The sequence below is a fragment of the Pteronotus mesoamericanus genome, unplaced genomic scaffold (genome assembly GCF_021234165.1).
Source record: "Pteronotus mesoamericanus isolate MK-2021 breed Mesoamerican mustached bat unplaced genomic scaffold, CSHL_Meso_final contig_173, whole genome shotgun sequence".
In the NCBI taxonomy this organism is placed as follows: domain Eukaryota; kingdom Metazoa; phylum Chordata; class Mammalia; order Chiroptera; family Mormoopidae; genus Pteronotus; species Pteronotus mesoamericanus.
In genome coordinates, this window is record NW_026555072.1 from 519598 (window position 1) to 532017 (window position 12420).

At 43.9% G+C, this 12420-nt stretch overlaps 1 protein-coding gene across 1 annotated transcript in view; it reads left to right on the forward strand.

The window, feature by feature from the left end:
- SHROOM4 (shroom family member 4) overlaps positions 1–12420 on the forward strand; it is a 153196-nt gene that overhangs the window by 94819 nt on the left and 45957 nt on the right. The window contains exons 5-6 of the mRNA XM_054566313.1: positions 4401–4535; positions 6874–9367. Coding sequence (XP_054422288.1) covers positions 4401–4535; positions 6874–9367 — 2629 coding nt within the window. The remainder of the gene's footprint in view (positions 1–4400; positions 4536–6873; positions 9368–12420) is intronic.

Below are 12420 nucleotides of genomic sequence, written 5' to 3' on the forward strand. Positions count from 1 at the left end.
TTGGGGTAATAAATGATAGGGTATGTGTTTAATGTTGGTCCTGAGCTGTCCTTAGAAGTAAGGAATAGTTGCCTCCACAGCTAGGCCTGGTGATGCCTGGCTAGTGGTTCCCATTTCCTTACCTCTCTGTTCATTTCTCCTCATCCCACTTCCCTACTGCCTAAAAGAAGGGATAGTTTAAACTTGAGGACTACTGATTTCCTTACTGACTGCTTCTTAAGTGAATAGCTAGGAGAAGCTTCAAGTATACAAGTTTTTTGAGACAGATTGCTTTTTGGGGAGGAGCAGATGTATGATATCCTAGAAAGGGCTGGAGTATCTGTGCCTCATTCCCAGCTGCTGGTTACTAGCTGTATACCCTTAGCAAAGTAATTCAGCTCCCTGTGTCTGTTTTCTAATCTGTAAAGAGAAGAATAGCTCTTATGGATAAGGTTGGAATGAAGATTGAATCAGCTAATGCACACAAAGTACTTAATGCCTAGCACATCTTAATTATTCAATAAATGATTCTTATTGTAATTTTTTTAAGTTTATAGTATTTCAGACACTATGCTGAATGATTTCACGCATGGGACTTAATCCAGACTAACTCCTGAGTAAGGGATGGTTATCTTCCCCATTTTGCATATAAAGAATCTATAACTCAGAGATGTGTTTTGCCCAAAGTCTCACAGCTAGAATTGGAATGTAAGTGTGAACTAAGTCTAGAGCTCTTCAGGAATAATTATAAACCAAGTATTAGACTCTATAGATGATTTCCTCTCCTTTCCCAAATTAGGGCTAGAAGGCTCCAGCTCTGGCTGCAGTTCGTTCCTCTGCTGGGATTTTTTTCCCCTGCAGTGTTCCCAAAGCCTCCAATGCCTTGCTTATGTCTCCTTTGGGATTTTCTCCCATTCCTGGAGGAACCCTAGAGAGAGTAGGGGGCCTTTGTAAGCTATTTTTCAAAGTGTGGCAATGGAGTGGTACAGCAGAACTTTGACAGTGGATGGACAAATCTGGGTGGGAGTACTCTCAAACCATCAAGGACAAGTCTGAGTTGATAGCCTTTATTATAGTACCAATTTATTGGCAACTTGCTATGTATTAGGCTGTGTCACAGATGCTTTGAGAATATTACCTCTAAACTCCACAGTAACCTGGCCAGGTAAGGATTATTGTTCCCTTTTTCAGATAAGAAAACTGAAGGTCAAATGGGCTGAATGACTTGCAAAAAATCACACCTCTAAAGAGGTAGAGTTAAGATATGAACCTAGACCTGTCTCACTTGTTTTTGTCTCATTTTCTGCTGGCTCAGTATAGTTGGAAGGATGAGACTAACATGCATGAAATAATGATGAGCAATATAAACCATACTATTATGGACTAAACTGTGAGGACTAAATTACTAAGGGCAAGCACCCTGAAGGAAATGGTACTTGAGCAGTACTTCAAAGAACAGGTAGAATTTAGACTAACAAAATGCAAGGGGGGAATTACAGGCAAAGGAATAGTCATAGTAATAACTAAAATTGGGTAAGAGCTTATCAGACCCTATTCTAAAAAGCTGGCATGCATTGTCTAATTTGATTTTTATAATCCCCATTAATTAGGTACTATTATCCCCATTTTACTACCGTGGCAACTCGAGCTCTGACAAGTGAAGTCACCTAACTAAAGCAACAGAGCTAATAAGTGTTAAATCTAGGATTCAAACAAAGGTGGTCCAGCTCCAGAGCCTGTGCTAGATTCTGCTGGAAAACCAACAGCAAAGTCATAAAGGTGATTGAAGAATGTGGTTGGAGCAGAAGCATGGGATTGGGCTGGGTGGGTGAAGATAGCTTATAGAGGCCTTTGAAAGTCTGATACAGTTTGCATTTGATATATGACAGAATAAGAAATTGGTAGCCAGTAAAGATTCTTGAATAGGAGAGGGCTGCAATTCAGTTGGTGTTTGACATATGATCTAAAACTAGTGACTGGAGATGGAATGAGGGGAGACTAGCTGGCAGACTGACAGAGTATTTGGACAAAAAGTGCTAAGGGCCTGGAATAGAACAGGAGGTGTTAGTGGTGGGTTCTTGGTTCTGTGGAGGAGAATTGTGATTATGTAGAATAATCTCAGTGAGAATGGGGAGAGAGAGAGAGAGGCAAAGCTAGAGAGATATCATAAAAAAAGACTCCAAAGAACTCAGTGAATAATGTGAATAATTTGACTGTTGGGGAAAATATAACTGCTTATATTTTAAACCCTGGACTCAGAAGAACTTGAGAAATCCTGGATGTGGAGGAAGAGCCCAAAATAAGAGAGGTCCCAGGTTCTCCACGGTATGCTTAGTGCACAGAGGTATCATACATAGTTGGTACACAGCCCATAGTAGTATATCCTTTTTCTGGTGAGATGCCTTATAAATAGTTGTTAATGGATGACTATTGGGTACAGCAGCTGAAGAGATTTCTAGCATCAGGGTTTTGTATATGAGACTCTGGAGCAGGCACCCCGCCCCGCAAGGCCTTCTTGAGTCTTCAGCCTCCCCACTGTGCACCCTGAAGTCTATAATAGAACAATGTGGTTAGAAGTGGAAGCCTCACCTGGCTCTCCTCAGTAAATCTGAGTCACTGCTACTGACCTGTGTATGCGAGTTCCAGACCTTTCACAAGCAGCTTGTTCTGCCTTTTCTCTTGTACCTTCTTGTCTGTGTCTGGCCTGTTACCAGTCAACCCATGTTTTTCCCAGCAAGGCTGTTCTCATCAGGACTACATTTTTAGGCCTTAGCCCTCCAGAGCCCTGCACTGCAGGGATTTTCTATGTTTCTGCTGAATTACCCCACTATAAAACAAGCTTCTTGAAAACAGGAGCCCTTATCTTAGTCAACTCTACACCCTTAGTATCTAGTATGGAGTCTGCCACAGTAAATGACTGTATAAATTAGTAAATAAGTTATCATTCATTTACCTCTCTGTCATCTACTTATTTATCATCTGTTTTTCTTACTCTGTCATTCATCTGTCTCCATCATTCAATTCTCTCTACTATGTATTTCTCTATAATTATTCTCAGAGTTTTCTCCTTTTCTCTCATTTGTATTTCTCTGTATCATCTTTCCCTCTTATCTCTATCATCTACCTGGCTCCTTTCTTTTCTTTTCTTTTCCTTTCCTTTTCTTTCTTCCTCTTTCTTTCTTCTTCCCTCCTTCCCTCCCTCCCTCCCTCCTTCCTTCCTTCCTTCCTTCCTTCCTTCCTTCCTTCCTTCCTTCCTTCCTTCCTTCCTTCCTTCCTTCTTTCCTTCCTTTCTTTCTTTCTTTCTCTCCCTCTCTGTCGCCCTCCCTCCCTCCTTTCTCCTTTCTTCCTTCTCTTCCTCTCTCCCTTTTCTCTCTCTCCCCCTCTCCCCCACCCTCATTATTCCCCCCTCCTCCCTTTGCCCCTCTGTCATCACTCTTTTCTTTATCTTCTGGCACTACTCATGCCCCATGTGTTCTCTTACCCATACTATTTTACCCTTTTCCAAGGGTGGAATCTATTAATGTGAAATATACCAGAGGACAGGGTTTGGTCCTGTATAAGCCAGTCAGTTCCAGAGTTGTTTCAGCTTTCAGCACCAAGACAGACCCTGTGGTTGCATCCAGGGCCTTGGCCTTAGACCCTTTTCCCTTTATTCACCCCTACTCTGCTGAGAAGCAGCCTCCTTTGTCAGCTAGTACACAGTCTTCACTATTCTCTTCTATTTTGCCTTTCAGGAGTTGGGGCTCCTTTTCCCCTCTTTTCCTACATATTCAGGTGTCTCACTTCTTATCTTCCACTCTGTCAAGGCCTTTACCACTCTTTATTTTAATAACTCTGTCCTTCTCACTGATCTATAACTCTCAAGGGCAAAGACTATGTTCGATTGATCTCTGTATCACCAGAGCTATGCAAAGAGGATACACAGTAAACATACAAAAAATGCTTATCAAATGAATAAGCAAAGATTAGAGAATTTGAAGCCCAATGTTGACTTGTTCAAACTTCTCAATCACTGCCCTATTCCTTTCTTAGAGAAAAATGGGAAGATTGACCAGATTGATTTTTTTTTCCTCAAAGACAACTTAGGGTAGGGTCACTATTTATTGATCAGTAGCACTCATTCATTCTACAAATATATATTGAGCATCTGCTGTGTGTCTGGCATTCCTATACATGCGTGGGATATACCTATGAACACAATAGCTGTGTAAAGCTAACATTTCATTTCTCCAGGAATCACTCTTGGAATGAAGGAGATTTTAGTACTGGGAGCTGAGGAGGGCCCCTAAGCTTCCCACACCAGCTCCTTGCAAGATATTCTACTTTATTTTAAGGAAAGAGGGGGATGGGGCGGAAGCTGCCTGGGAAGTGATTTCAGCTCTAGTTCTCTAAGCTGACTTCCTGTCCCTTTTTTGCTGTAGGAGAAACGCCCCTGTCAGTAGGCCGCACTCATGGCATGTGGCCAAGCTGCTAGAGGGATGCCCTGAAGCAGCTACCACCATGCATGTCCCTTCTGAAGCCTTCAGCTTGTCCTGGCATTCCGGCTGCAACACAAGGTGAGTCTACAACTGTCCTCTCAAGATGGTCTAAGGGGTAGACAGTGTGGCCACTCCTTCTCCTCTGCTCCAGAACCAATTAGATGTTATAGAACCCAGAGTGCTGTAATGGAAAATGGAGTGGGAGTTCAGTCTGTGTTCTAGTCCTAGCCTGCTGTTCACTCTGTGACTTTGGGTCCATCCTATTTCTTCTGGAAAATGTTCCTTGAAGTATTAAACTCACTTCACTTGAAAGACCCCACATTTCCCTGCTTTTCATACTGTTTCACTGGCTGCTCTTTTGCAGTCTCTTTCCATGATTCCTCCTCATCTCCTTGGTCTCTTAATGAAAGAAGCCCCCAGGGCTCCTTCCCTGTTTATAGTAACTCACTGGCAATCTCGTACAGTGTTCATCAGCTCTGTCGCAGAGCCAAAGCCCTCAGAATGGGACCTCCCTGAATAACAGGGTCTACCTGTGGTAAGGATCTCCCAATGCAGAGAGTGTGGTATATATAGCCTGTTGTTGAAACAACTGCCCTAAAGAAGAGGCAGTCAATTATTTCAGCAAGCTCAGAGCCAGCAAAGCTGTTGGCCTCTGCTATCTTTTCTCTTCCACAAGATCATCCCTCCAAGAAGCGATTTCTGTTGAGGAGGCTCAAGGAAGCTAAGGTTTGAGTTTGCCCCCATTTGGTGATTTTACTTGGCATTGGAAGCCATGGACTCAGGGCTGAGGCAGAGACAATTTTATTCTGGAAGAATATACAGAAACACATTTTGAGCCTGGCTCCTGTTGGAGTGAGGGTGTGGTTGTTTTCAGCAGGAAGGGTGGTGGGATGGGCAGCATGTCCCCTTGCCAACAAGGAATTGAAGGATTCCAGTCCAGAGGTCAAGTGAGCAGCGTGGCTAAGGGGCAGCACAAGGAACAGGAATTAGGGGAGACTGACCTGAGAGTTTCATGGGCTCCTGCCACTGCTCCGCTCTGGCTTTCTTAACTATGGCGTTTCTGAGTGAAGCCTGCAACCTCTAGGTTTCTAGTCATCAGGAGATACTGACATGACTTGGCTCAGTTTGTCTTTGTGTGGGAAATCATACTTAAAATTCAAGATTGTGTCTGACCTTAGTCCTTTCCTTGGTCTCCCCAGTTTGGCTTTATGTAACATGGGGGATGAAGGCAGCATCATGGGCAAGTGCCACTATACTATAAATACTAGTAGTAGAGAGGATGCTGATAACAATAGCAATAGAAACAGCAATCAAGAGAGGAACAGCTACCATGTATTGAACCTTTGCTAGGTGCCTGGGCTGTGACAAGAGCTTTACTTTTATTCTATATTTTCACCCACAAAGCAACCCTCTGATGCAGATATTACTATATTCCCATTTAACAGATGATATAGCAGAAAAGCTAAGACATTGAACTTACAGAAGCCTGGGTTCTAATTCCAGCCCTGCTTCTTTAACAGTTTTGTGAGGTTGTCAGTTTACCTGACTTCTTGAAGCTTCAGTTTTCTCAGTTGTAAAGTACATATAATAATTTCTTGCCTTCAGTTTGAAATAAGACATTCTAAAGTGCTTGGCACATTGTAGGTCCTCAGTAAATTGTCATTATTATTATTATCAAGAGAAAAAACAGGGGACATCCAAATTCCAACTTTGTCTGGGCCACAAGCTAGAACTGGGCCACAAGCTAGATCTTGAGAAAAGTCACCTTTTCAAAACCACTTCCTTTGTGGGACTCACTTTATACCAGTGGATCTCAAAAGTGTGGTCTCTGGACCAACAGCAGCATTATCACCTGGAAACTTGTTAGAAGTGAAAATTCTCAGGATTCACCCATACCTAAAACTTTTGTGATGACGCACAGTAGCCTGTGTTTTGACAAGCCCTCCTTGTAATTCTGATGCATGCTCAAATTCCAGAAGCACTGATTTACAAAATAGGCTGGCCAAAATTGAATTGGCCCTTTAGGCCCCTCTCTAATGGTGATAGTCTGTGATTGCCACTCCTGGCCTAGAGTTCCATGCTAACTCCCTAGGGAGAGTGACAGGTTAGAAGCAATTTTAGACTCACTGATGTCAAACAAAACATAACCCCCAATGGACTCCTCACACTTTTAGTCTTTGGGATCTTGCTCCATCCTCCTTCCATATGCTGTTTTGTCTTCCATTTTACCACATCACTGTAGTACACAGTGTCTATCTCTTTCCTTGTTTTCCTTACTTCCTTTCTTGCTTTGTCTCACTCTCATTTGTGGCATGGATGCCTCTGGGTTTTCCTGCCTCCTCCCATGGCAGGACTGGCCATGGTGAGAAAGGGATCTGGTAATTTGGCTAACCAATCAGTATGCCCTGTCTTGCAGTGACGTGTGTGTGCAGTGGTGTCCACTCTCCCGGCATTGCAGCACTGAAAAAAGCAGCTCCATTGGCAGCATGGAGAGCCTGGAACAACCAGGCCAAGCCACCTATGAGGGTCACCTCTTGCCCATTGACCAGAACATGTATCCCAACCAGCGAGACTCAGCTTACAGCTCCTTCTCAGCAAGCTCAAATGCCTCTGACTGTGCCCTTTCCCTCAGGCCAGAGGAGCCAGCCTCTGCAGACTGCATCATGCAAGGCCCAGGATTAACTAAGGCCCCTAATGGCAGGCCTAATGTGGCTGAGACCTCAGGAGGTACCCAGCGCACCAACGGGGGCCACCTGACTCCCAGCTCCCAGATGTCATCCCGCTCACAGGAGGTCCACCACTCAGGGTCTGCCAAAGCTGCCAAGGGCCCACCACAACCTCCAGTGAGACGAGACAGTCTTCAGGCCTCCAGAGCCCAACTCCACAATGGAGAGCAGCGCAGAGCTTCTGAGCCTACGGACTCTTTGCAACAGAAGGAGAAACCCACCTTAGACACTGAGCTGTGCCCAAGGAACACTAACAGGTTCTGCTGCCTCAGTGGGCAAGACCAAATGACAAATGAGAGCCATCAAAACTGTGAGCTCAACCAACCTCCTGAATCCAACCAGCAGGGCTATGAGCACCTACTGATAGAGGCCTCAGCCAAAGCCGTTGGATTCCAAAAATCATATGACAAAGTTTCCAGCATAGATTTCAGCCCACTCAACAAGGTTTCAGCAGAGCTATCTAAGACTTCTTCTTTTGGCAGCCCTCCACACCTCACAGGACCCACAGGCCATCGCCATAGTGCCCCTGAACAGCTGCTGGCATCCCACTTGCAGCATGTGCACCTTGATACCAGGGGTAGCAAGGGGATGGAGCTCCCAACAGGGCAGGATGGGCACGAGTGGACTCTGTCCCCTTTGCATAGCAGCCACACAGGGAAGAAAAATCCGTGTCCCCCTGCAGGGGGAACCCAGGACCAGTCCAGCAAAGAGAGAAAGACCAGGCCAGTGGATAATAAGCCTTTGGGTTCAGGGCACCAGAACCCAAGCAGCTCCTCCCATGAAGAAACTGATGGACACCCTCCAGAAAGAGGTTTCCAGGACCCAAACAGAATAAGCAGAGCAGGCAATGAATTGGCCAGCCAGCAGCCCTCTGCCTCCAGCTCTCTTGTTCAACAAACCAGGGACTGTTCTTCAACCACTAAAGTAGCCGGAATCACAGAGGCAGCTGAAGAAGGGAACAATGAGCTCAAGGAGTGTGGCCAGGTGGGTGGTAGGCGAAATGGAGGGACCCGGGGCCGCTCAATCGAAAACCGGCGGAAGAGTGAGCGTTTTGCTACCAACTTGCGTAATGAAATTCAGAGGAGAAAAGCCCAGCTCCACAAAAGCAAGAGTCCCTTATCACAGCTGTGTGATACTAAGGAGCCAGTGGAAGAGACTGAGGAGCCCCTAGAAAGTCTTCTACTCCCTGCCTCTAACTCACCTCTTCTACCTTCGTATAAAAAACCACCTAGCCCCAGAGACAAACTCTTTAACAAGACTGTGATGCTTAGGGCTAGGTCTTCAGAGTGCCTCAGCAAAGCCCCTGAGAGCCATGAATCTAGGACAGGCTTGGAGGGACGAATAAGCCCTGGCCAGAGGCCTGGCCAGTCCTCTATGGGCTTGAACACCTGGTGGAAAGCATCTGATCCATCCTCTTCAGACTGTGAGAAAACAAAAGTTCACCATGGAGCTCATGGAGGTCATTGGAGGTGGTCTCCAGAGCACAACCTGCAGTCACATGTGGCACTAGGCATGGAAAGCTCTTCCAACCCAGGAGATAACAAAGAATTGAAGGCTTCTACTGCCCAAGCTGGGGAGGAAGCCATCCTCTTGCCCTTTGCAGACAGAAGAAAGTTTTTTGAAGAGAGTAGCAAATCCTTATCGACATCTCATTTACCAGGTTTAACCACTCATAGTAACAAAACTTTTACCCAGAGACCAAAACCTATAGACCAAAACTTCCAGCCAATGAGCTCTAGCTATAGGGAATTGAGGCACCATCCCATGGACCAATCATATCATTCCACAGAACAACCATATCATGCCACAGACCAATCATATCATCCCATGTCACCCCCTCAGTCAGAAACTCCTACTTACTCCGAATGTTTTGCAAGCAAGGGTCTAGAACAATCTGTGTGTTGTAAGCCACTGCACTGTGGTGATTTTGATTACCACAGGACCTGCTCTTACTCTTGCAGTGTCCAGGGAGCTGTAGTACATGACCCTTGCATTTATTGTTCTGGAGAAATCTGCCCTGCTTTGAGAAAGAGAAATATGATGCCAAACTGCTACAACTGTCGGTGCCACCACCACCAATGCATTCGGTGTTCAGCTTGCTATCATAATCCCCAGCACAGTACCCTGGAGGACAGCAGTTTGGCACCTGGCAATGCTTGGAAACCCAGGAAGCCGACAGTGCAGGTGAGGACTTGGTTCTTGTGTGGGTGAGCTTCATTATTCTCTTTCAAAGGAGAAAACAAAGTGAATCATTTGAAAACAATTGTAATTTCTTAAAACTATGTAGTCCTGGTCCACCATATGGTAGCTTATTAACCTTGGGCAGGACACTCAGCCATCAAGATTGCAGTTCCCTCATTTTTAGAGTTAGAGTAAAATAACTTTTCCTTCACAAAATGGACATAACTGAGATTTATAGCCTGACTGTATAATTTTATCTAAGTGACCTGAAGCAAGTTATTCACCCACCAAAATTTGCAATTATGTGATTTTTTAAATTTAAATATTTTATTATTTATGCTATTACAGTTGTCCCAATTTTTCCCCTTTGCCCCCCTCCACCCAGCCCACCCCCAACTCCCACAGTCAATCACCACACCATTGTCCGTGTCCATGGCTCATGAATATATGTTCTTTGACTAGTCTCTTCACCTACTTTCAACCAGTCCCCACCTTCCCCCTCCCCTCTTACAGCTGTCAGTCTTTTCCATGATTCTATGCCTCTGGTTCTATTTTGCTTGTTAGTTTATTTTGTTCATTAGATTCCACTTATATGTGAGATCATATAGTATTTGTCTTTCACCCACTGGCTTATTTCACTTAGCATAATAGTCACAAGGTCCACCCATGCTGTCACAAAAGGTAAGAATTCCTTGTTTTTTACTGCTGCGTAGTAATCCATTGTGTAAATGTACCACATTTTTTGTCTACCCATCTACTGATGGGCACTTAGGCTGTTTCCAAACCTTGGCTATTGTAAATAGCACTGCTATGATAATAGGGGTGCATATATTCTTTGGAATTGTTGTTTTGGGATTCTTAGAATATATTCCGAGCAGTGACCACTACATCAAAAGGTAGTTCCATTTTTAATTTTTTGAGGAAATTTCATGCTGTTTTCCACAGTTGCTGTACCAGTCTGCATTCCCACCAACAGTGGACTAGGGTTGCCTTTTCTCCTGATCCTCTCAAGAACTTGTTGTTTGCTGGTTTATTAATGATGGTCATTCTGACCAGTGTGAGGTGATACCTCATTGTGGTTTTAATTTGCATCTCTCTGATGGCTCGTGATGTTGAGCATCTTTTCATGTGTCTCTGGACCCTGTGTATGTCCTCCTTGGAGAGATGTCTGTTCAGGACCTTTGCCCATTTTTAAGTGAATTGTCTGTCTTCTTGGTGTTGAGTTGCATAAATTCTTTATATATTTTAGAATTTAAACCCTTATCAGATGTATTATTGACAAATATATTCTCCCACACAGTGGGTTCTCTTTTCATTTTGATGATGGTTTCTTTGGCTGTACAGAACCTTTTAAATTTGATGTAATACCATTTGCTTATTTTTTTCCCATTCTTTTCCTTGTCCTAGCAGATATATGGGCAAAAATATTGCTATATGAGATACCTGAAATTTTACTGCCTATGTCATTCAACCACCAAAATTTACAGTTACATGATTTTAAAGGGACAAAAAGAATTTTTACTTCATAAAATGGCCAGTACTAAATAAATTCTTATTGCTTCATCACTAAAGTGGAGGAAAATAATGGCTATCTCATAAATCAGTTGTGATGATCAAATGAGATTGTGTACATAGAGGGTCAGGCCCAGTATCTGGTACAAAACAGTATGTATTTCCTTCCATTTCCTTTAAAACTATTTGGAGCCTCAAACTTTGCAAATGGTACCCCAAGCTTTGCTTTCAGAGATCTGGCTTTTCTGGTTTTCTAAAGGACAAATCCTTTCCCCTCTTTTCCATTCTCTCCCTCTGTCAGAGAACCAGGTTTAGACTGGCTGTTGCTATACCTGGTTATGACCTACCACCCTAACATAAGCCACCACCATCTCCCAGAGTACTTCTGGGAGGACCCCCTAGATCCTTACCAGCTCACTGCCAGATTCCTTCTCCATGGCTTTCTTAGTGCCACGTTTTGGCTGGTGCATTCAAACCAGAAGTCAGTTTCTGTGTTGAACTGTTGTTGCATAGGCAGACGCTTCTGAATGACTCAGTGTATGAAATTGCTCGATGCATATTCTTTGAATAAAGGAAACTTAGGGGGTGAAAGAAGCCTTACACAAAAGAGTACGTACTCTACTATTCCTTTTATATAAAGTTCTTTTTTTATTATCATTCCTGTTTATTCTACTCAGTTGTGCCAATTTTTCCCCCTTTGCCCTCTTCTACCCATCCCACCCCTGCTCCCACAGTCAACCCCCACACTCTTGTCCATGTCCATGGGTCATTCATACATGTTTTTTGACCATTCCCTTCCCCTTCTTTCCACCATTATCCTCCTCCCCCTCCCCCAGGAAGCTGTCACTCTGTTCCATGCTTCCATGTCTCTTGTTTTGCTTATTTATTTTGTTCATTAGATTTCTTATTTCTTTCTTTCTTTTCTTCCTTCCTTCCTTTCTTTCTTTCTTTAATTTATTTTCAGAGAGGGGAAGGGAGGGAGAAAGAGAGGGAGAGAAACGTCAATGTGTGTGGGTGCATCTTGTGCACCCCCTACTGGGGACCTGGCCTGCAACCCAGGCATGTGCCCTACACTGAGAATCGAACCAGTGATCATTTGGTTTGCAGGCCGGCGCTCAGTGCACTGAGCCACACCAGCTAGGGCAGATTCCTCTTATAAGTGAGATCATGTGGTCTTTGTCTTTGACTGGCTTATTGCACTTTGCATAATGGTTCCAACCATACTGTTGCAAAAGGTAGGAATTCCTTCTTTCTTTCTGCTGCATAGTATTCCATTGTGTACCACAATTTTTTTTAAACTCATTCATCTACTGATGGGCACTTAGGCTGTTCTAAAGCAACTATTCTATGGAAAAATAATTCAAAACAGTGACTGCCTATGTGAGGTGGCACAGAGGTTGACTGGGATAGGGCAGAGGGAACTTAGTTGGGTGATGATAACATTCTATATCTTGATGAGTTTGAGTTGCACAAGTGTATACACTCATCATAACTCAACAAATGCGCACTTAATATTTGTGCATTTCACTAGAAGTAAATTTTGC